This window comes from Lissotriton helveticus, chromosome 3_1 (genome assembly GCF_964261635.1).
Source record: "Lissotriton helveticus chromosome 3_1, aLisHel1.1, whole genome shotgun sequence".
Taxonomy (NCBI): domain Eukaryota; kingdom Metazoa; phylum Chordata; class Amphibia; order Caudata; family Salamandridae; genus Lissotriton; species Lissotriton helveticus.
Window position 1 is genome coordinate 498,563,657 of NC_136061.1, and position 23,022 is coordinate 498,586,678.

General features: G+C 49.8%; 1 protein-coding gene across 3 annotated transcripts in view; it reads left to right on the forward strand.

Moving 5' to 3' along the window:
* Positions 1-23,022, forward strand: part of GLS (glutaminase) — a 926,246-nt gene that overhangs the window by 96,623 nt on the left and 806,601 nt on the right. For all 3 annotated transcript variants that reach the window (XM_078680394.1, XM_078680395.1, XM_078680396.1), the window contains exon 2: positions 676-772. In XM_078680394.1, the coding sequence (XP_078536520.1) occupies positions 676-772 (97 nt within the window). The remainder of the gene's footprint in view (positions 1-675; positions 773-23,022) is intronic.

Here is a 23,022-nt window from a genome sequence, read left to right on the forward strand (position 1 = left end):
TTAATAGGAACATTGGACATTCTTTTCGTAGGTAACTTGATGAGTTTAAAGCTTATCCATCTTCATAAGGGAAAAAGTAATTGAGTGCACATCCGTCGAGACTGCCTATATGGAGAATTTACCCCTACAGCTTACCAACTTTTTAAAGGAAGTTGTCTGCTAGCACTGTTGTTAGCAATACTACAACATATGCAAAGAGTGGGCTTCTGCTGTAACGTTTTGTCGCTTGTCTCATGCTGTTAGCTGTTTTGATTTATCCTTCTCCTTAGAAAGTTAAGGCATGAGGCACTATTTTACTTCTAAAAAGCACATTAACTAGTTACAGATTCAGTGCAGTGCCGTGCGTTCATTGTGCATGTAATGCATTTTTTTTGTTTTGTTATTCTTCACTACATCAGCCTTTTATTATTGTCATTTTCATCTGCGAGTCAGGACAAGTATGTGTACACATTATGACATTAAAGTCAACAACATTATTGTTTTTGTCAATGCTTCTTTATTTTACAGTACAGTAAAATTAGCCTGTTTTTTGCCTAATATTGTTTCAGTTCTATTTACTTTAGAGTGGGCATTTCCTTAAGCCTAATTTAATGTGTGACTTGGCGTTTTCTTTTCTGAATGTCTTCAATAAGGACATTCGGTGATACTTGTCTATTTTTATTTTGTTTTGTGCAGAATGACAAAGCAGGGTCTCCTGCCCAGTTTGGAGGACTTGCTATTTTATACTATTGCAGAGGGACAAGAAAAAATACCTGTTCATAAATTCATCACTGTAAGTGCCTTTCACTTTTAATTATTACTTTTGCAAGTCATTAAGTATGGAGTTTTGAGCTGTAAACTTCTAAACTGTTTATTTTTACATTTTGGATGGCTCTTGCTATAACATGGTAATGTATGCGTGTTGTGTGGTAGAATAGTAGCTAATCTTTACTCATTTTGCTGTTGTGGGTGTCAGCCACAATGGTCTAAACATTTTTGGTAGCTGGCGTGCTGGATAGCCTCATAAAGGTGGGGCGTGAGCTGGTGCATATCTCTTTCGAGAGTATAAATCTGTCACATCTCAGAATTCCACTAAGGGGACTGAGACATCTAAGACTTCTTAAAATAACACCTTTATAGTTTATTATCTCTGCAAAAGAATTGCAATCTCAACAGCCCACACCTCAACGAGAGATTTTAAATCTACTTTTAGAAATACAGTTTACTTGTGCTCATGCAATTCTAATATCCTATAATAGACACATCAAATCCAAGGCCCTTCTGAGTAGTAGGTTTCTACACAAGTTTTTTTTCTTCAAAATAAACTTATATAACAAAGTAAGGATACAAAATATGATAAATACCGGTTTGGTGATTTCGTCCAGGATAGTATTCTGTTTTTATCTGAGCCTGTTCCTTGCTTTTACATGTCAATTTCACCCTTGTAAATTGACAATTCTGTCCCGGTAGCAGACCTCCAGTTTTGGAGAGAGTCTCCTCCGATTTCTGCAAGGCAGAGGCTTGCTCTATCCATTGTCTTATTGTTAAATCAAAATCCAGGTCCGTTGAGGAGTCCGGAAATTGGTTGGATTTATAAAAAAGGCACCAAGACATTATCCAGAAACTTATCAGCACATTTTCTTGATAGATATACAGCAAATTGTTGTTCACTCCTTTGGGTAATTCACCAGAGGATAATTGTAGCCAGTACACTGGCTGATATGTCATGCAGCATGATGACCAGTGCAAATGAACAAGCTACTTAACTTTGGTAATGAAAATTTGGGTGGATATTCCTCACTTTGTGACTATTCCCCAGGCATCAGACTGGGTCTGGAAACCTTAAAGGAGATTGATATAACCAGTGTGCAGGTCTCTATAATCGGACCCTTTCCCAGTTCACAGAATAGGGAGGTGGAAGGGTCGGTGAGGAATCTGCGGCTAGATGTAGTATCCACCAGAAAGATTGTTACCAAAGGTACATAACTTGTGGTCCGAAAGATGCTTCTAACTGCAGATTCATCACCTTTTGAATAGAAACCACAGAGTAGTACCTCCCCAGGTGGTGGGGGCTGTAAACTGGCTCAGACTAAAAAGCCCTGCAGGAATGAGTGGGTAAAATACTCCTCTTGATGCACCTGGCTGTTGAGGCAGTAGCGCTTTCTAAACATGTGTACTGACTCCGACATAGCTGCCTGACAAATATGCAGGACAGGCACCCCGCTTGCCAGCGCAGTGGTTGCAGCTTTGGCTCTGGTGGAATGTGCTTGTAAGCGGATCGCTGACACAATATCGATCCATACAATATCGTAGCACAAAAATATCGAAAATTAAATATCAATCACAAAAATATTGACTTACTATACTTAACTAGTAAAACCACAAATATTGAGAACCAATATATCGTTAATAAAAATGTTAATTTTTAACTATATCAACAACAAAAATATTGTTACCTTTAAATAAGAATGTACTATACCAACATATCGATACACACAACATCGATGATGATAGTGCAAAGAAAAGGGGGGTGGCCAACCACAGAAGAAGATGGCAGCTTCTTAGAGCGGCTCTGCCGCCCTGATCTCTTCCCCCAGTAAATCCGTATGATTATCCGTTGTAGTTGACTCCCCAATTCCGTGCCGGAGTGAGGTGGGGGCTCCAAGAGAGGTGCGGAGCAAATCGCTCTCGGTGGGGAGGCCGTCTGGGGCAGATAGGGACGGCACAGGAGCGGCCTCGCAAGCGTAGCTGAAGCAGAGGAATACTTGGTACTCAAGGAGCCCCCCCCCCCCAAGGCTGGGCGCAGCAATTAACAGTTTGAGGCGAGGGCGGACAAGCTCGCCCCACTGCGGGTAGGCCCCAACACCTACGGAGACCGCCAGTGGTGGGATTGTGGATTGCCAGAGCGGCAATAAACTAAGCCTTCACCAGAGAACACCAGGAGCAAGGGGAGAAAACCGCAAAGGCCCCCTGTGTGAGGCGGACAGAGGTACCAAGAGGCTGTGTAGCAGGTGGGGTTTTGGGGGCGACAGGGAAACTTGACAGGCTGCACCGGGCAACTACCTACCTACCTACCTGCGGCAGGTGGCAGGGAGTACCTGTGGACCCGACCCCTCCCCCCCCTCTCAACCAAGAGTAAGTCACGGCAGGATCATAACAGGGGGCTGTGGAATGAGAGGCTCAAACCAAGATGGACAACTTTGCCCCACCCAAGGGCCCTAAGGGGCCCGATTTAGCCGTGGATCACCTGGTGGCTGCGCCCCAGCAGCAAATATCAGGGACGCCCTCTCCTTACATGACGTTATGGCCACCATACAGGGAGTACACATGGAGCTGGAAGGGAGAATAGACAGTGTTGGGGCGGAGGTGACCCTGATACAGGCGGTGGAAGGCACAACAGGGACTCTCACTCAAGATACCAAAGCCCTTCAATAAAGAGTTGTGGAACTCCAGGCAGTGACATCCAGCTTGGAAGATTTTGAGGGAAGGTCAAGGAGGAACAATGTGCAAGTTTTGGGGGTACCAGAAAAAGTGGAGGGCCTATCCGCTGAACTACTTGTCGAGGACCTCATCCTCAAGCATCTGCACCCACGTGGCCTATCAAAGCTATTCACAGTGGAGAGAGCCCATTGAGTGCCGGGAGGTAGGCCGCGGCCCGGGACCCCTCCAAGACCTATCCTGGCCCGCTTTCTAAATGATAGAGATCGAGATGTGGTGCTCCAGATGGCCAGGGTGGCCCCGCCGGTCGCTCGTGAGAATGCGAAAATATCTTTCTTTCCTGGCTATTACCCAGAAAGTGCAAAAGCAGAGGAGATTATTTCTCGCGGTGAAGCAGGAGTTGCGGAAAAGGGAGGTGAAGTACTCAGTGCTTTACCAGGCGAAGCTCCGAGTGGAAGAAGGGGGGGGGACATCTTTTTTGACTCCCCACAGGACGCGTGTGCCTTCGTGGAAGGCTGGGCACAGTGGGTTGATCCCCAGCCAGATGGAATCAAGGAACGAAACTCGAGAAACTGCCCAGATCCACAGAAAGTGAGACGATGGAGAGACAGACTGGATACAGTAGCCAGGGAGAGAGAGTGACTATCAGGAGAGATCAAGACCTAGTAGTAAGTCTCTCTGAAGTGGTGATTTGGAAGTCTGGTCCCCCCCCCCCCCTTAGCAACTTTCCCACAACTAACGACAGCTGCTTGCAGAAGGCAAAGGGGAAAGGACTCCCAATCAAGGGACCGATCTGGGCGTAAGGTAGCACGCAAAGGCAGACTCTGGGTTAAAGTGGTTTGAAGATGGGGGTCAACTGCACATTTGAACGTGTCTCGGGGTGTGGGGGCGGGAAGGCGCACACTCCTGACTCTATTCAGATGGGGTGGGTCTACAGGCCCCTCTGAGTTGGGGTAGGTGGGATGGTTTACTCTGCCTGGTAGTGGTGGGGGGTTATTCATGGGGATTTGGGGGGAGTTGGTCACCCCGTTGGGTGAGGGTATATCATTTCTGAACGTAAGTACAATACACACAGCGTTAGAGAAGATGCACCACATGATAGCACAAGAAGCCACGGCAACCGTTGCGAGGCGTGAGAGAGCAGCTCCTAGTGAGAAGAGCTGTGGCAAGGTTCAACAGGGATTTAGAACGCTCCAATTGCGGTTATGGGACATAACGTGAGGCATGAACTCAAGCTGATGGCATGGAATGTCAACGGCATGGGTGATAAAATAAAAAGAGGCATAGTACTCCAGTTCCTTAAAAGAACACACCGGATGTAATCCTCCTGCAGGAAACCCACCTACTGGGCAATAAATGTAAGGCGCTCGACAGAGGGGTATAGGATGGAAAGCTATGTGGGATTCACCGCCAGTTCCAGAGGCACTGCAATTCTCCTCAAGAAACGATTCCCACTCATAGTCGAATGGACCTGGTCGGACAAATTGGAGAGATACACGGCTCTCTCAGGGAAATGGGAGGGGGAGACCCTCAACATAGTCTCAGTGTAAGTTCCACCAGCTCTGTCAGGCTCGACCCTCCCGGACCTTGGGAAACTTTGCCTAGAACTACCGACTGTACACCTCATTGTTGGGGAGATTTTAATATGACTGTAGGCGATAAAATAGATAGGCACCCAGCGCGGACATCCCGTATAGGACAGACTCAACTAGCTGACTTCCTTAGAGCACTCGGTCTGAGCGATATCTGGAGAGCCCGACACCCGAGGGACCGTGAATATACATTACACTCCATTGTACATAATAGCCGCACTAGGATAGACATCTTAATTGCACTTGCCGACCAGACTTATAACTTTCGCGAGGCGAGACATCTCCCGGAAGGTATATCCAACCACTCTCCAGTCTGGGCTAAATTTTCAAAAGGGACCCCAAGACCTAGGAATACATTAGCAATTAACACGATGTATCTGAAAATTCCCAAAATCAGAGACGGTCTCAGCAAAATGATGGAGAGATATTTTGAAGAAAACAAGTCCTCTGTGGCGTCAACAAGGACGCTCTGGAAGGCCTTTAAAACAGTAATCAGGGGGCAAGCCCTCACATTAATGATAGGGCATAAGAGGGAAAAAAGAAAGGAGGTCGAGGAGGTGGAAAAGAGTATAATGGAACTAGAAAGACAAGTGGTCAGCCGGGATGACGAGTAAACGAAACAATTGCTGAGCCTAAAACACCAAGAATATAAAGACTTGACGGTTAATGCGGCGAGGGCTTCCCTCGAGGAGATGAGATACCAGGTCTACGAGCATGGTGATAAAGCGGGGAGGCTTATCGCATGGCTCGACAAAAAAAGAGAGAGCAAATCGCTGGGTGGCCTCAATACAATCAGGGGCGGGAAAACTCTCACAGACCCTAAGGACACAGCTGACGGAAGTCGCAAAATATTATGAACACACATATAAGTCTGAGTCTTCCACTACATCCCAGGAAGCCCTGGAGCTCATGAAGGACAGACCCCTACCAGCACTCACTAAGGAGAAGGTACAAACATTAGACAAAGAGTTAACCAGTGAAGAATTGCAACAGGCCCTTAGAGAGGTCAAGTCGGGGAAGGGCCTGGGCCCAAAAGGGACACCAGTCAAACTCTATAAAGTAACGGCCAGGCACACTACACCCCACTTGTTGAATATGTTCTCAGGAGAGTCTAGTCGTAGGCCAATTGCCCCTAGAGCAGAGACTAGCTTCAATAGTAGTAATTCATAAAGAAGGGAAAACCAGAGATCCATGCGGATCGTATCAACCCATCTCCTTGATAAATGCCGAAGCAAAGATTTTGGCCAACCTTTTGCCACGCCGATTGATAGCATCATTACCAAGGTGGTACACCTTGATCAATCTTGGTTCATGCCGGGCCGAAACACAGCCCTCAACCTGCGACGCCTGCACGGGGTTATGGGTTGAGTGAGTGGGGTACAGAAAGACTTGGCGATATCGTCTCTCGACGTGGGCATGGCCTTCGACATGATTGAGTGCCCGTTTGTACTTGCAGTGTTGGAACATATGGGGGTGTGTCCGAGGTTTCAAGCCTGGGTTCAACTCCAAAACACGGCACCCCAGACGCACATGAAGGTGAACGAGAGGGTATCTTGAATGTTCCAGCTCCATCGTGGGACCAGGCAAGGATGCCCCCTGTCACTTTTATTTTTCGTATTGGCACTGGAGCCACATGCGGTTTGGATTCGGGGGGACCCACTGATAAGGGGCATGCGATGGTCAGGCGACTGAGGATAGAATATCATTGTACGCTGATGATGTCATCCTGTATGTGGCTTCGCCCAGATCCTCGATAGCCAGAATCCTAAATGTCTTCGCGACCTACTGTTGGTTTTCCGGTTATACGATCAATTGGTCGAAGTCTGTGATCCTCATTCTACATGGGCGGACGCCAAGGTTGCCAAAGGACTGCGAGGCTCAGGTGGTGTCAGACGGATACCGATATCTGGTGATCTTTGTTACCGCCAACCGTGAGCTTTTTATGGTAAAAAAACGTATACCCCCCCTGGTTCAATTAGTGATTTATAGCACTGGAGGGCGCTTCCGCTCTCCTTGTTGGGTAGAGCTTCTCTTTTTAAAATGATGGCTCTGCTGCGATTTCTTTATATCCCATTTTCCATTACCGGAGAACTATTTTAAATCCATAAAGGGCGAGATAAGAAAGTTGTTATGGGACGGAGGCCCCAAGAATTGCACTTAGCAAACTTAAGAAGGGATGGTACAATGGTGGGATAGCTCTCCCAGACAGCCGAAGGTATCACCGCTCAGTGCAACTAACGGTGGGCAGGCAGTGGGCCCATATGCCCATGACAGAACCGGCATATCTGATGGTTCGCTTAAACTTGGGTCCAGGTGGGTATCTTCGTGCCCTATATACCCCGCCAAAAAATCTCCACCTTATGGCTCCTATGGGGCTCACAATTCAGACCTGGCACGGGATGTTGGGAGAGATGGGGTGGAAAAACAAAATCACACAAGCGACTCCTCTGTGGGACTCTCAACTCCTTGAGAGTCTGAAAGAGAGGCAGGTGTTTGACCAGTGGGATCTGTTGGGGGGTGGGGGGGTCAACAGTGTGAGATGTGTGGAGGGGAGGGAAGGTAAGACCATTCACTGAGCTACAGAAAGACTACAACTTAGCCCCTTCCGAGGCAATCGGCTACTTACCACTCCGCTTTGCCCTACAGGCGACTCTTCCAAAAGGTGACCCTCTTCTTGAGTCGTCCCCCCTCGAAAACAGACTATTGGAGGAACAAATCATCAAAAAGGCGATCTCGCGAACCTATAAAAAAACGAATTGGGGCGTGGCTAGCAGCCAAGCATGGCGGCCGCATAGCGTGTGAGCTCCTAGGGGCACTGTAGCCTTGCAGCATATCCGTCACATTTATCCGCTACCCCGCCTGCCTGAAGCGGCGGCGTTCGGGTCCGGGGCCGATGCGGTGTCATCGCTCTGACTTTTGGACAATTCGGAGGACCGGAGCCTATAATATTCCCAGTGGCAAGTCTGGGCCTACCGCCGGAGGAGCAGCACCGGCCTTGCGTACCACCCAGGCCCCGGCGGAAGTGCAACCGAGCCGGCCGAGGGGGGCAAACGCATCCCGGTGCCCACCTACCAATGCGCGACCGGCCTGTAACATCTGGTGGCATCATCCGACAACGCACACTCGGATAATTCATCCGAGCGGGGCCGGCGCAGCGCACTGAAAAGAACGAATCCAGCCTCGGCCGCGCTGAACGGCGCTGGAATCTCGACCTCTCCTTCCCCCCCCCCCCCCGGGGGCTGGCAGACAACAGACGACGGCTGCGGCGATCCCTGAGCCCCGCTTGACCGTGAGGCCGCATTGGACAGCCATACCAGCTCCGAACAGGGGTAAGAGACATCGGTGCCCCCGGGGGACGGCGCCATATTGTGGTTCAGCACGGAGCTCGAAGGGGTGCATCAGGGCCCGCATGATGCCTAGTAACAACAGCAGCCCTGACCTGGTGAAGACATAGACCCGGTACACTGAGGCTTGCCTGGCCTCTGAGTGAGCGGCTGCCCGAGATCGGAACCTGCGCCGTCTGGTGTGCCCGAGGGTGGTGGAACACCACGGAAAAACGTACTTAGAGGCTGCGGCGACCGTTCCCGCTCAAGGTGAGAGTATCAAAGGGCGAGGGCGCGAAACCCGAAACGCGGACTACAGTGACTCTCCAGAAACCCGCACAGCCACCGCCGCAGCGGTCCTTCGCCGCCATACCAACCGGTGAGACCTGCACAGCCGACGGAGGGCGAAACTCTGTACGAACCCCGTCGACCCACTACTCCCAGCCTACAACCGGCGGTATCGGCCGTGGCACACATTGTGATTACCCTGAGCAAGACTCCGACATTCACGAGACCCAGCACCATGGCGGGCAAGGGCCTTCGGAGCGGATCCACTCAGGCCAAATTGGACAAATTTGCTTACGGACATCAAGGGCAACAGCAGCATACAGGGCGCTCCTCCGCTGGCCATACCCATACCCATGACACAGAGGGAACGACAAAAGTGACGCTGGAAGACATCATGAAAACACTCTCAGAGGTTAAAACTACGGTGGGCGCCATCTCCTCTGAAGTCTCCTTGCTGCGAGCGGACTTTCACAAAATGGCGGAGAGGGTGTCGCAAGTGGAGGTGGTCACAAAGTCGCTTGTGGAAGACACCTCGGAACTCCAAATGGCCATGGAAAAAATGCAGAAAGTAACCAAGCTCCTGCACGACAAGGTGGACGACCAGGAAGGGCGTTCGCGACGCAATAACGTGTGCATCCTTGGGCTTCCGGAGACGGAGGGGAAGGGGGCCATGGACCTCTATGTCGAGGATCTCATCAAAAACACACTGCAGCCCAAAGGCCTGTCCAACTTCTTCTCGGTAGAAAGAGCACACAGAGTCCCGGGAGGCCCGCCCAAGACGGGAGCAGCACCAAGACCTGTGCTGGCCCGGCTCTTCAATTTCAGGGACAGGGATGCGATCCTACAGGCGGCAAGGAACTCACCACCGGTGCGGATCCAAAATGCGACATTGGCCTTCTTCCCCGACTACACGGCTGAGGTGGCCAGACGCCGTAAGTCCTTCACGGAAGTTAAAAAAGCACTACGGGACAGGGAACTACCGTACTCTATGCTATTCCCCGCTAAACTGAGAGTTGTGGCCGAAGGGAAAACTTGGTTTTTTGATACGCCGGAGGTGGCGCAGGAATGGCTGGAGGGCTGGAGACCGGTGGGTCAGCGAAACCGCCCGCATCGAGACCGGCCGCGACATCGTACCAGCGTGGCATCGCACAGTCAAGCCTCCCAATCGCCCCGTCAGGAAGGCGCGGAAGAGACAGAATCGGATCTGGAGAGGGACCCGCTGGACTCTGGACAATTGGCTCCGGCTTGAAACCAGACTGTATTGATATAAGACTGAGTGTGCCGCAGAAGCCGTGGATCTGACGCGGCTGAGTAAGGCGGGCACAGGCAGTGCCCGTGGGACTCTCACCAACCCCACAAGCAAGTAAGATGACTGGGGAAGGACTGAAGCACTCTGCACAGTTGGGGACACGGGCGGGGGTTGTTCCGTGGAGCAGGGTAGCAGGGAGGGGGGTTGGGACTGAAGTTTTCTTGTTCAAATTCATGTTCTTGTTTATAGTCATCATTCAGCGCTTACAATGTCTTACCACCCTGCCATTTATGTGTCTACTGCACGACATGACACGACACGGTCCATGCGTTGATCCGAAGGTCACGTTATATGCACTGCTCTCTTACCGACTTCATGGCCAGGCCAATTAATCATACGCCCGCAATGGGCTCCCCTGTGGCTAGAGGGGTTCCCCCACTGCGCATGCTAACGTGGAATGTCAGAGGCCTGGGTGATAGAATTAAAAGAGGCTTGGTCCTGCAGGCCATAAAACGACACAGTCCGGATTTGGTACTCCTACAGGAAACCCACCTCACGGGGTCCACCTGCAAAGCACTTGATAGGCGTGGCTACACAATGGCGATACACGCGGAATTCACTGCTGGCTCCAGAGGGACGGGTATACTGGTAAAAAAGTCGTCCCCCTTTATTATAACACGCCGGGTGGCGGACGACCAGGGCCGTTTTGCTGCAGTCCATGGGCAATGGGAGGGCAGATCTCTGAACGTGATCTCGGTTTATATCCCCCCAGCACTACACTCTGTGGCCCTGCCTGCACTAGGCAAGTTCCTCCTTGACCTCCCTGATGGCGACACGATTGTTGGGGGGGACTTCAATGCAATTGTGGATCCACTTAAGGACGCCTTTCCCTCTAGGACCCGAACGCGAGGTGCTGCACCTCTATCGGATTTCATAGAAGCCCTGGGTCTTATAGACGTCTGGCGACAACTGCATACCGAGGCCACTCAATATACTTATTACTCAGCTGTACATAATAGCTTATCCCGTATAGACTATTTCATGACACTGGGGTTGGGACTGGACATGGTGGACAAGGTGGACATACTGCCCAGGGGTGTCTCCGATCATTCTCCAATTGTCCTGTCGCTTACCACCGGGGGGAAAAGTTGCGCGCGGATCTACCCAATTTACCCCAACTTTTTGAAAATCCCCAAGATTCGGAAACAGCTTAAACTTGTAACAACACAATATTTTGCTGAAAATACAGGCACAGTGATGTCACCATCCACCCTGTGGGAGGCGTACAAGACAGTGCTCAGAGGGGCGGCCATTGCAACAATAACGGGGCACAAGCGGGATTCCCGGAAAGAACTCACAGAATTGGAACTTGCACTCAACACGGCTAACAATGCGCACATGGCAGACCCCTCCCCATCCGCGGCACACACCCTAGTAGTCCGGCAGCAACAATACCTAGCTCACCTTAAAACGACAGAACAGGGTTACATCGCCAACACCAAACATAGAATATACGATGTGGGAGACAAAGCGGGTCGCATGCTGGCGTGGCTAGATAAGAGGGGGACTGGGGCGAGAGGCATTCAGAGACTACATACGGAGGACGGGCGGACACTGACGCACCCAGAAGACATAGTCTGCGCTTTGGCACAACATTACCAATCAATCTACACACCAGACCACAGGGTCACACAGCAGATGGCATCAGCAACATTAGCGGATATTGCCGTCCCCAGCATTACACAGGAGGATAGGGAAGCCCTAGAAGTATCATTAAATCTTTATTTCGGCCATACGGCCATCAAAGATACACAACAAGATAAAACATATACACCATAAAACATCATCAATAGCAATAAGACATACTTGTACATTATAAAATCGATCATATCTGTAGGTTAAAACTATAAAGGTTTACATGTAGGAGACTGAAGCTAACTCAATGTCCGTGACTTCAGTAAACTGGTGCGAATATGCCAGACATTGGTAAGAAATTTAGCCAATGCAAACACAGTTGGACTCGAAAGATCAGTTTTTAAAATTCTATACATTGGGAGATACTCTCTGCCACCAAGGTTTCTAATAAGTGGGAGAAGCCAGTATCTCCTCGCTTTCGAGTACGTGGGGCAAAACAGAACTACATGCAAGTCACTTTCCTCAGGATAAGAGCATGTTGGACACTGCTTAGGGGAGGGCGGGTTTGTCCAAGAGCTCGTAAAAGCCCGTAAGGGCAGGATGCCGTATCTCCATTGCAGAAACAGCTTCCTGGCCAGCACGGGGGACATGGCGTCCAACACCCTTTCCATCTTGTATGTTTCTTTACCTAGCATAAATACAGAGGTCAGTGATCCCTCTCGCTGATTTTCCATAGCCGAGGATAGTTTATGAGCGTGATAGGCATCGACCAAATTTCTGCGGGAGATGCTCAATGAGGCCTCAGCAGGATCGGACCAAAGATCAGGAAACCCCAGTGACGTACATAGATTCTGGATATATTTTAGCCAAGGGATCTGCAGCGCTTTTGGGTGGGATATCAGCTCCCCTAGTTCGACCCTATAGGCTATAAGTGCTTCACTGCTCCACAGTCTTCGCCAGAAGACTATGGGTCTCAGTCCTATTTCATCGGCTATTGGTCTCAATCCCAGATCCAACCTCAGGGGAAGGAGCGGGGTACTTGGCGGGAGTGCAGTTATCTGCCTGATAAAATTATTCTCAGTTACCGACAGACTGCAGGTTGGTGTATGTCCCCACAGTTCCGCCCCATACATTGTAGCGCCCCTGGCCTGCGCTTTGTAAATCTGGATGAGCGGCCCCAGAGGCCGATAAGTCGAATTTTTCAACATCCGTGTAATGCCCCCAGTGGTCTGTACCAGTTTAAGGTTGGCCCTGGTCCGGTGTGCCCCCCACGACATAGACTCATTCAAGGTTACACCTAAGTAATCGAAGGTGGAGACTCTTTCCAACCGTGCCTCTCCCAGCAGTGGATTCGGGCGCAGTTTTTTACTTGGGTTCAGGACCATGAATTTTGTTTTTCCAGCATTAATTTCTAGGCCCCTATCCATACAAAAGGCCACGAAAGAATCAAGGATCCGCTGGATCCCCATTGGGGTTTTGGACAGCAGCAGGGTGTCATCTGCAAACATAATTGCAGGCACCCTGCTGCCGTTCAATTTCGGAGCATCAGTGTGTTCAATGCCGTTCAAATGGGCGATTACCCCGTTGACAAAGAGGCAGAACAGGGTCGGTGCGAGCACACAGCCCTGTCTAACCCCCCTGTCAACGGGGAATCTGTCCGTCAGCTCCCCCGACTTTCCACACCGCACCCTGGCATAGTTGTTGTGGTGTAACCTCTGCAAGATTATTAGAATGTCCGCAGGTACGCCCATCTCGGCCAGGACCCTCCAAAGTTTGCCTCTGGGCACCAGATCAAAGGCGGCTCTTAAATCCACAAATATTGTGTATAAGCTACCACCATCAAAAACCACTGTCCTCCAGTGGATGATGTTCAATCGGAAGACCTGGTCCACCGTTGATACTCCCTTCCTAAATCCAGCCTGGTAAGGACTAAGGACGTCCGTTTCTTCTGCCCAGTCCTGGAGCCGATTGAGCAGTACCCTCCCAAGGAGCTTCTGGGGCACATCAATCAGACTAATTGGTCTGTAGTTGGCTGGAAGCAGGGGCGAGCCCTTCTTAAATATGGGAACCACCTCCGCCCCCAGCCAAGTACTTGGGACTTCCATGCCGCATAAGACTCCATTAAACAAAACGGCTAGATATGGGGCCCACACATCTGGTTCCTGCTTAAAAAGATCTCCAGGCAGGCCGTCAAGACCTGGCGCCTTACCCGAGGCCAAACCAGCTATTGCTGCCCTAACCTCTCCCACTGTTACTAGTTCCCCCTCATATGCCCCCTGAGGACTGCAAATATCACCCATGCTATCTCCCCCCATCGAGCTATAAAGGGTTTGGAAATGAGCCTGCCAGACCCCAGCTGCAATGTTGGGCTCAATGGCTGAAATGAGGTTCCCCGACCCCCCATTCACTATTCTCCAGAACATTCTGTGGTCTCCCGTTACAAGGGATTTGTTGAGCTCCTCCCACTGGCTCTCCTCCCATTCAATTTTAGCATGGGCAAGTACTTTTTTATATGCCCGTCTGCTATCTCTTAGCGTCTCCCCACCTGAGCCCTCCTTAATATTTCTTAGAAGTTCTTGTTTTGCTTTTTTACAGGCCGCATTATACCACATGGTTTTTGGCGCTTGCCCCCTACTTGCATTATGTGCATTGCTGTACAGGAAAGGACTCATACCCTTTATAAGATCTTCATGGGCCTGGTATAATTTACCAAGTGTTTCCGTATTGCCCCTCTCAATGTCCAGCCCTCCTACACTCTCTAGGATAGGGATTAGCCCCGCATAAAGCTTCGGGAGTTTCTCCTGGCTTGCAACTATTTTTTCCCACCTGATCCTTCTTTTGTTGTTGGCCAGAAGCAGTTCAGGTAGGTTTCCCTCACTCGCTAATATATGTTGTTGGAGGCCAGGATGTGTGAAATCCAGTTCTAATGCGTTGTGATCACTTTCCAGCCGTTCGGTAACCCTAAAATCCCTAATGGTAGACCAGTTGGTTATCTGTACCAGAATATAGTCCAAGCGGGATTTTCCTCCCGCTCTGTTAAAGGTTGTTCTACTAGGTACATCTGATTTAACTCGCCCATTACAGGCTCTAATTCCAAACTTTAGGGTTAGGGCTGTGATCTGCAACGCCAAGGGTGTCCAAGCCTTCGGGGGGGGAGCTTCTACCGATGGTACTGACCACCTGGCCTCTTCCTCCATCTGGAAGCCCTCTAAGAGGCCAGGCAGCGGCTCAAATTGGGAATTTAGGTCCCCCCCTACTATATAGGGTAAATCCCCGGGTATTTCAGCTAGATAGGTTGCAAGCTCAACAATCGTAGGTGACTCCCTGGCTACACCCACTGGCCTAGAATAGACATTAATAAAGGCAAGTTTTACTTGATTCGGCCAGGATAGTAAGACCACAAGGATATCGTCAGAAGGTACCACTAAGCGTGAAGCCTCACAGCCCAGGTGGGAAGCTACCCATGTTGTTAATCCACCAGAAGGACGGCCTTTGCCCTCCCACCTGGCCGGGATAGAAAAGGACTGGTATCCCTGATGGGTATGTTCCTCCCTAGCCCAGGTCTCCTGAAACATGCACACATCCCCTGTCTCAATGTATGCAACCCAGTCCGGGGTAGACAACTTGTTGACAATTCCAGCCACATTCCAGCAGATAAGTCTCAGATGCTCTGTATCTGGCGTCACGGAAAGGGGAATATTGGATTGAGCCGGCTCAGTTTGTTCAGAGTTAGTTACAACGGGTACAATTTCTGTAATGGCTCCAACTTGCTCGGGAGAATCACTAAAGCCATTTTCCGTGGTCGTAGTTTCCGGGGCTTTATTTGTAAACAGTCAATCAACCCCTTCCAACCCCCCCAAACAGTTAAACCGATTATAGTGGAAGAAGGGAGTATCCGGCAGTTGGTTAACTGGACGTATGGCATGTTCCCGATATCTAGGTCTCCGCTCTACCCTTGTCCAGTTGCCTTGTTCTGGCTCATGGTACATACGGGTGGGGGGGAAGAAAAAGGAGACTGGCAGGGACTGAATAGTGGAGTCCAGTGATCTATTCGTCCCTGCACAAATGTGTAGAACTGTGCCTGGGTCACGGAAGGAGACCATAATACAATCCCCCATGATTGATTTCCTCGTCCTCCCCAGCCAAGGTACCCTTCTGACCATGGTGATCTCATTATTAAAATGAGGAGGTAGGGGCCTATTCCAGTTAAGCCACTTGATGACTTTCCTCTTGAGTGTTATAAAATTTTCTTTTTCACCACTTTCCAGGGAAGGGGCACCCGCCAGTACTACCATAAAGCTATTGGCTTCCGGGGGCAAATCCGGTCTCCGAATTCTAGGTGCAAGCCTCCCTTCCTGAGGAGGGGGAGAACTGGCATTGGGTTGGGCTCTATGGGTTATGCCAAGGGATGGTCCATGTGTGGCTGCTACTGCTAGCTCAGGAGGGGCAGTATTAGGACTGCTCAATGGGGGTGGTAGTTGAATAGACATAAGTGGTGGCAAGGGAGCGACTATGGGGGAGCCCTGCATAGGGCCCACATTGGGGTTAGATGGTAGTGAACGGGGAGGGAACCTTGCAGAGGGATTTTGCCCTACCGCTTTATTCTGTTTGCTAGTCGCAGCATTTAAACTCACTAGGGTAGCTTCTAGGGTAGTAAGCCTGGTATCTAATTTTTTTAGGCTCTCGCTGATAGGCGTCAAAAGTGTTTTTAGTAAAAATTCTATGCTCCCAAGAGATACAGCAGGAGATGATGTATTAGATTGAATGTTCCCTACGTCACTGTTAGCAACGGCAGTAGATGTATTGTGACTCTTAGGGGGAGCGACTACTTGTACCTTCGCTTTGGGCCTATCAGGGGAGTGCACTGGTTTATGATTTTTCCCAAAATCAGAGTGAGGAGTTTTGATTTTCCCCTGCCCACCCCTTGTCTTTCTTCTACGCTTGTTGGGTGGAGGGCCGTGTATCTCTGCCACCACGGACTGCTTGGGCTTGGTTTTCTTAATTTTAGCTACCGGGGATGTTAAAATAATCAGATCAACCGTTGTATTACTGTCGGTTGATGGAGGGGTAACTTCCATGGACTGATCAAAAAGTGTGGCAGAATTAGGAACAGAATCCCGTAGGAGTAGAGGAACGTCCTCTTGATATGATATAAGCGGTGTGCCCTGACAGGGACTTTCCTCTTGGGAGATAGGGTAGGGGATTATTTCACTAATAGGTCGATTTTTCATAGACTCAATGGAGCGACGGCGCTCGCCCCTACGCCTCTCTAGGGAGCTTTCTTTTCCCCCTTCCCCCTTCGCTGGTTTAAAGAAATTATCCAGGGGCCCATTAATGCTACCCCCTGCCCTTGATGGAGTTCCTCCTTGGGCCGTTGTAGACATAGCGGGGTCCTATAGCACAGTTCGGCTGGGTTCGGGGGGTAAAGGCGAAAAAGAGTGGGCCCAGCCCGGCCTCCAGCGGCCCCGGACGGCCACAGACGGTCCCGCCCTTGTCCCGGGCTTAACCCGGGCGCTCCCGCGCGCTCCCGCGCAGCGTGTAGATCTCGTTCTTATGGATGTATTAAGAGGCAGGTGGAGCTGGGCGGGGCGGTCAGGGAGAGCGGGCCAGCTGGAACGGCCTGTGCAACCCGGGACTCCTGGGAGATTGAGTCCGAGTTGCTGCTCGCAGCCCTGTCACACACTCACCGCCCAGCGAAGCACAGCCTCCGTTCACCCCCTTCTGCGACGCGGGACCCGCGGAGCGGGTTCCGCTAGCTGTGGTCACAAAGGTTCAAAGTCCGAGGTCAGCGGCTGGAGTGCAGGCGTCCTTGAGAGAATCCCACTGGAAGGTGCAGTCAGGGCGAAATATGAGGCAGGTGGAGCTGGGCGGGGCGGTCAGGGAGAGCGGGCCAGCTGGAACGGCCTGTGCAACTCGGGACTCCTGGGAGATTGAGTCCGAGTTGCTGCTCGCAGCCCTGTCACACACTCACCGCCCAGCGAAGCACAGCCTCCGTTCACCCCCTTCTGCGACGCGGGACCCGCGGAGCGGGTTCCGCTAGCTGTGGTCACAAAGGTCCAAAGTCCGAGGTCAGCGGCTGGAGTGCAGGCGTCCTTGAGAGAATCCCACTGGAAGGTGCAGTCAGGGCGAAATATGAGGCAGGTGGAGCTGGGCGGGGCGGTCAGGGAGAGCGGGCCAGCTGGAACGGCCTGTGCAACCCGGGACTCCTGGGAGATTGAGTCCGAGTTGCTGCTCGCAGCCCTGTCACACACTCACCGCCCAGCGAAGCACAGCCTCCGTTCACCCCCTTCTGCGACGCGGGACCCGCGGAGCGGGTTCCGCTAGCTGTGGTCACAAAGGTCCAAAGTCCGAGGTCAGCGGCTGGAGTGCAGGCGTCCTTGAGAGAATCCCACTGGAAGGTGCAGTCAGGGCGAAATATGAGGCAGGTGGAGCTGGGCGGGGCGGTCAGGGAGAGCGGGCCAGCTGGAACGGCCTGTGCAACCCGGGACTCCTGGGAGATTGAGTCCGAGTTGCTGCTCGCAGCCCTGTCACACACTCACCGCCCAGCGAAGCACAGCCTCCGTTCACCCCCTTCTGCGACGCGGGACCCGCGGAGCGGGTTCCGCTAGCTGTGGTCACAAAGGTCCAAAGTCCGAGGTCAGCGGCTGGAGTGCAGGCGTCCTTGAGAGAATCCCACTGGAAGGTGCAGTCAGGGCGAAATATGAGGCAGGTGGAGCTGGGCGGGGCGGTCAGGGAGAGCGGGCCAGCTGGAACGGCCTGTGCAACCCGGGACTCCTGGGAGATTGAGTCCGAGTTGCTGCTCGCAGCCCTGTCACACACTCACCGCCCAGTGAAGCACAGCCTCCGTTCACCCCCTTCTGCGACGCGGGACCCGCGGAGCGGGTTCCGCTAGCTGTGGTCACAAAGGTCCAAAGTCCGAGGTCAGCGGCTGGAGTGCAGGCGTCCTTGAGAGAAGCCCTAGAAGTAGAGGAGGAAATCCAACTGGCGATCCAGGCGTTACAGTCGGGTAAAGCTTTGGGGCCCAATGGGATACCGATAGAGTGGTACAAGTCCATGGCTCCAGAACTCAGTGCCCCACTACTGGCCATGTATTTAGACAGCAGGGATAGAGCGGAGCTGCCGCTGGATCAACGCACGGCCACGATAGTAGCGATACCCAAACCAGGGAAACTCCCGACTGACTGTACTTCATATCGCCCGATATCGTTACTGAATGTCGAGGCCAAGATATTAGCTAAACTTCTTGCCACCCGCTTGATGCCCCACCTCAGCACCTTGATCCACCCTGACCAGTCGGGCTTTATGCCCCACCGAAGCACTGCGATGAATCTCCGTAGAGTTCATGGTGTGATGGCCCGTGCGCACCTCCTCACAGAGCAGGCTGTGATTCTCTCTCTCGACGCTAAAATGGCGTTCGACCTTGTGGAGTGGGAGTATCTCTTCACGGTACTAGAACGTATGGGATTTGGGCCGCAGTATATAGCATGGATACGATTGCTTTATACGAAGCCCGTCGCGCAGGTGGTGGCCAACGGCCACATATCGCCGACATTTCTATTAGGCAGGGGGACTAGACAGGGTTGCCCCTTGTCCCCCTTGCTCTTCGCACTGGTGCTTGAGCCCCTGGCAGTTCAGATCAGGTCTACGCCCTTATTTGCAGGCATTAGGTGGGAGGAGGGGTGGGAGGACAAAGTCTCCTTATATGCAGATGACATGCTCATCTACATGACTGCACCTGAAGCCGGCATCCCGGCCCTGTTAGAACTCTGCAACACTCACAGACATACGTCGGGCTACACCTTGAATTGGTCAAAATCTACCATATATACATTAAAAGGCCCGGCGCCGAGATTGCAGGAGAGCTGCCCTCTGCTTACGACAACGGCCTCCTTCAAATACTTAGGTATTATCATCACAAGTAATGAAGCAGACTTTTTTGCCAGCAACTTAAAGCCGCCCATAGACCGCCTACGGGCGGACGTTAAGCACTGGGCGGCCCTGCCCCTGACCCTACTGGGTAGGGCAGCATTATATAAGATGATGGCCCTCCCGAGACTCCTCTATGTTCTGGAAAATACTCCGCACCTGGTGCCACCACGCTACTTCAAACAGATCGTGGCGCTGGTCAATACCTTGCTCTGGAATACTGGCCCGGCACGTATAGCTTACGACAAGCTGGTTAAAAGCTGGTACGAGGGGGGAATAGCGCTCCCCAACATTCAACTATATTACTGGGCGGCCCAACTGAAAATTATAAACTACTGGATCCACGCCCCGAAAGAGGACCCTGCCTATCGTGCAGATTGGTCGCAGCTTGGAACGGACTGCATGCTGTCTGTTCTCTACAACAAATCACAACTTAAAACCCTCCTTGGCCCAACCAAACATACGGCGGCCCTATGGCACGTGGCGCAGGCCCGACTGGGATGGGTGGGTCGAATCACCAAAATGACACCATTATGGGACACGAAGGCATTGGGGAACCTCAGAGGCTGTAAGGGATTCGAGCGGTGGGACTCCATAGGCATTTCTACGGTAGGGGACCTCTGGGACAATGACACAGTAATACCCTTTTCACAACTGCAACAGCAATATAACCTTAGACCCACAGAAACATTCAGATATGTTCAAATCAGACACGCATTACTACAGGCGATTCCTGTAGGCACCACTCTACCAGACTCCTCCCCGTTAGAAGATAGACTGCTAACAGAATTCATGGTCCAAAGCGCTACATCCCTTACGTATAAAAAACGGCTTAATAATCTCAAAGACCCAACGCTGAAATTAAAAGAAAAATGGGAAGGGGAACTAGGTGGGACAGATGAATTTGAATGGAATGAGGCGTTGGCCTCCCCGAGGGAGGTGGGAATCTCAAGTAAACTCAGACTGGTACAGCTTAAAATCCTGCACCGCATCTATTATACGAGGACACTATTGCATAAAATACAGAGAGCACCACATCCCTTTTGTTTGAGAGGCTGCGGGGAGGAGGGGACACTGTTGCACACACTGTGGGAATGCTCGCAAATACGTGAATTCTGGAGGCAAATACTGCGCTCAATCTCCCAAGCCCTTAAACACTCTATACTACCTGAACCACGTAAGTGCCTTTTGAACATCTGGGACCCCAATGACCTGAATAGATACGAACTGATTTGGGCGACTCTGGCCATGACAGTGGCTAAGCGGGATATAGCACAGAAGTGGGGCGCACCAGACCTGCCCACCGCCAGTAGATGGGCTAAGAACATGGACATCCTAATGATAACAGAAAGGGCAGTATACGTGCTCCGTGCAGCACCCCGCAAATGGAACAAAGTGTGGGCGGCATGGAATGTATATAGGGGAGAAATCTGTGACCCCTTACCAGAGGGAGAAGACCCTGACTCGGAGGGGGAAGAGGAGTAGCGGAACGAATAGGGGGTAGTCACCTCAGTCGCAACACATTAAGACACTAGTGGATCTGACCTGGCTGTATACCGGCGTGCACGCTCGGACACATGATGATAAGGGTTGTGGGTGGAGACATAACGGCTATGATGACACATGGTTGGGGGGGGGGGAAGGGAGTTTGTTGTTTCTTTACTATTAAAAAGTGATGTTATCATTGACTCGTGTGTGAGGGAAAAGGGATTCGGAGGGACACAATACAAGCAGAAGGACCATCGGTCGATGTATTTACATATCTCCTAAGGTTTACTGTAACACAGTCCTTGCTACGAGGCAGTTTCTTGTCGCAAATGTAAAAGTTGACATGTACTGACTGTAACAAATGTCGTAAACATGTATGTCACTGATTCACCACTATTCCTTCCTATCAATAAAAGTTTATAAAAAAAAAAAAAAAAAAAAAAAACGAATTAATCATGCTTCCGACAGTTTAACCTATTTAAAAGTGAAAGTGGAAACGGATATCCCGGACTGGCAGGACAAGTAGTGGCAAGAGGCAATAGCCTCTCCCCGGGAGACAGCGATCCGAGCTTGGTTACGCCTGGTGCAACTTCACATGGCCATATTTCAAGCACTACATTGGTAAAGTTGGGGATACTAAATGAAGCTTCCTGTCGTAGGGGCTGTAATTTGGTGGGTACATTATTCCATATAATATGGGCCTGCCACAAAATTCAAAAATATTGGTCGAAAATAATTCAATGCTTGAGTGAAGTGTATAGGTACGAGTTGCGATGTTCTGCAAAATGGTGTCTCCTAAACTTGTCGTAGGCTACGGATCTGAGTAGTGGAGCCCAAATTGGGGTGAGACTGGTATTGATGATTGCCAAAAGAAACATAGCTTGGGCATAGGGTTCGGATGTGACTCCCTCTGTGGGAGACTGGAAGAGGGATATGGACTGGTGCATGGTGGCAGAAAAAGCATTGTATACTAATAGGGGATGCCCACACAACTGGGTGAAGGTCTGGAGCAAATGGAATGACTATAGAGGCAACCCATGCACGAGGCCAGAGCCTCTGAGGAGGGTGGAGGAAATGCAGATGGGAATTGATTAAGGAGGGTGGTATGCGGGAACAATTAATTGTGCTAATGTAAGGAGTGTCAAGAATGTTAAAATCGTAATCTGGTGCAGTAATAGAATTCTCATATGTGGTGATTGTAACTCCTTGTTGATGTTTGAAATAAAATGATTAAAAAATATTGCAAATAAAATATTCACTAATATTTAAGAAAACACTTTGAACATAAAATGTACTTAAAATAAAACGTTTTATACACATACTTAAATTAAACACACATATATTGCACTTGCTTTTGAAAAATATATAACAATTATAACAATTCAACTCTAAAAAATAGAAGCATAAACTAAAAACATATAAAGTACCACATGCATATTAATAAATACATATATCCAAAAGTAGCATAGTAAAAAAAAGCAAATTTTTTAAAAATGTTAATAACAAAATTCTAAATATTTTTATGAAACTACAGTAGGGGTTGCATGTACCGCCCAAATATTCTAATTTAAAAAATATTTTCTTAAACCATTAATGTACATCTTAATGAAAACAAAATGTTTGCTAAATGCTAATAGAACAAAACAATTTATATAAATGTAATGCATATGTTCTGAATTATTAAAAATATTTCTATTTTAAAATGTACATATTTTAAAACTCCCTCCACCCTTACCCAATATTCCTCTACAATTTTTTTAAACAATTATTTATATATATATATTATTGAAACAAAATATACAAATTTAAAAAAATACATAACGAAGAATTTGGCTTACTAAAAACATAATTCTAAAATAATATAAACAGATACAAAAAACACAATACTATGAATTACATACTAATTGATACAAACGATATTACATGTGATTTTTTTTCGGCATCTGCATTTTTTTACAATAATATTAAAAACAAAACTAAAAATGTTATTTTTATCTTTCATATTCTTGACAATATTTTTGAAGTCCCGATATTCTTGACACATTTGTTTGGTATTCCAATTTGTTTTCCGACACTCTGTCCAAACACCCTGGCAAGCAAGCCG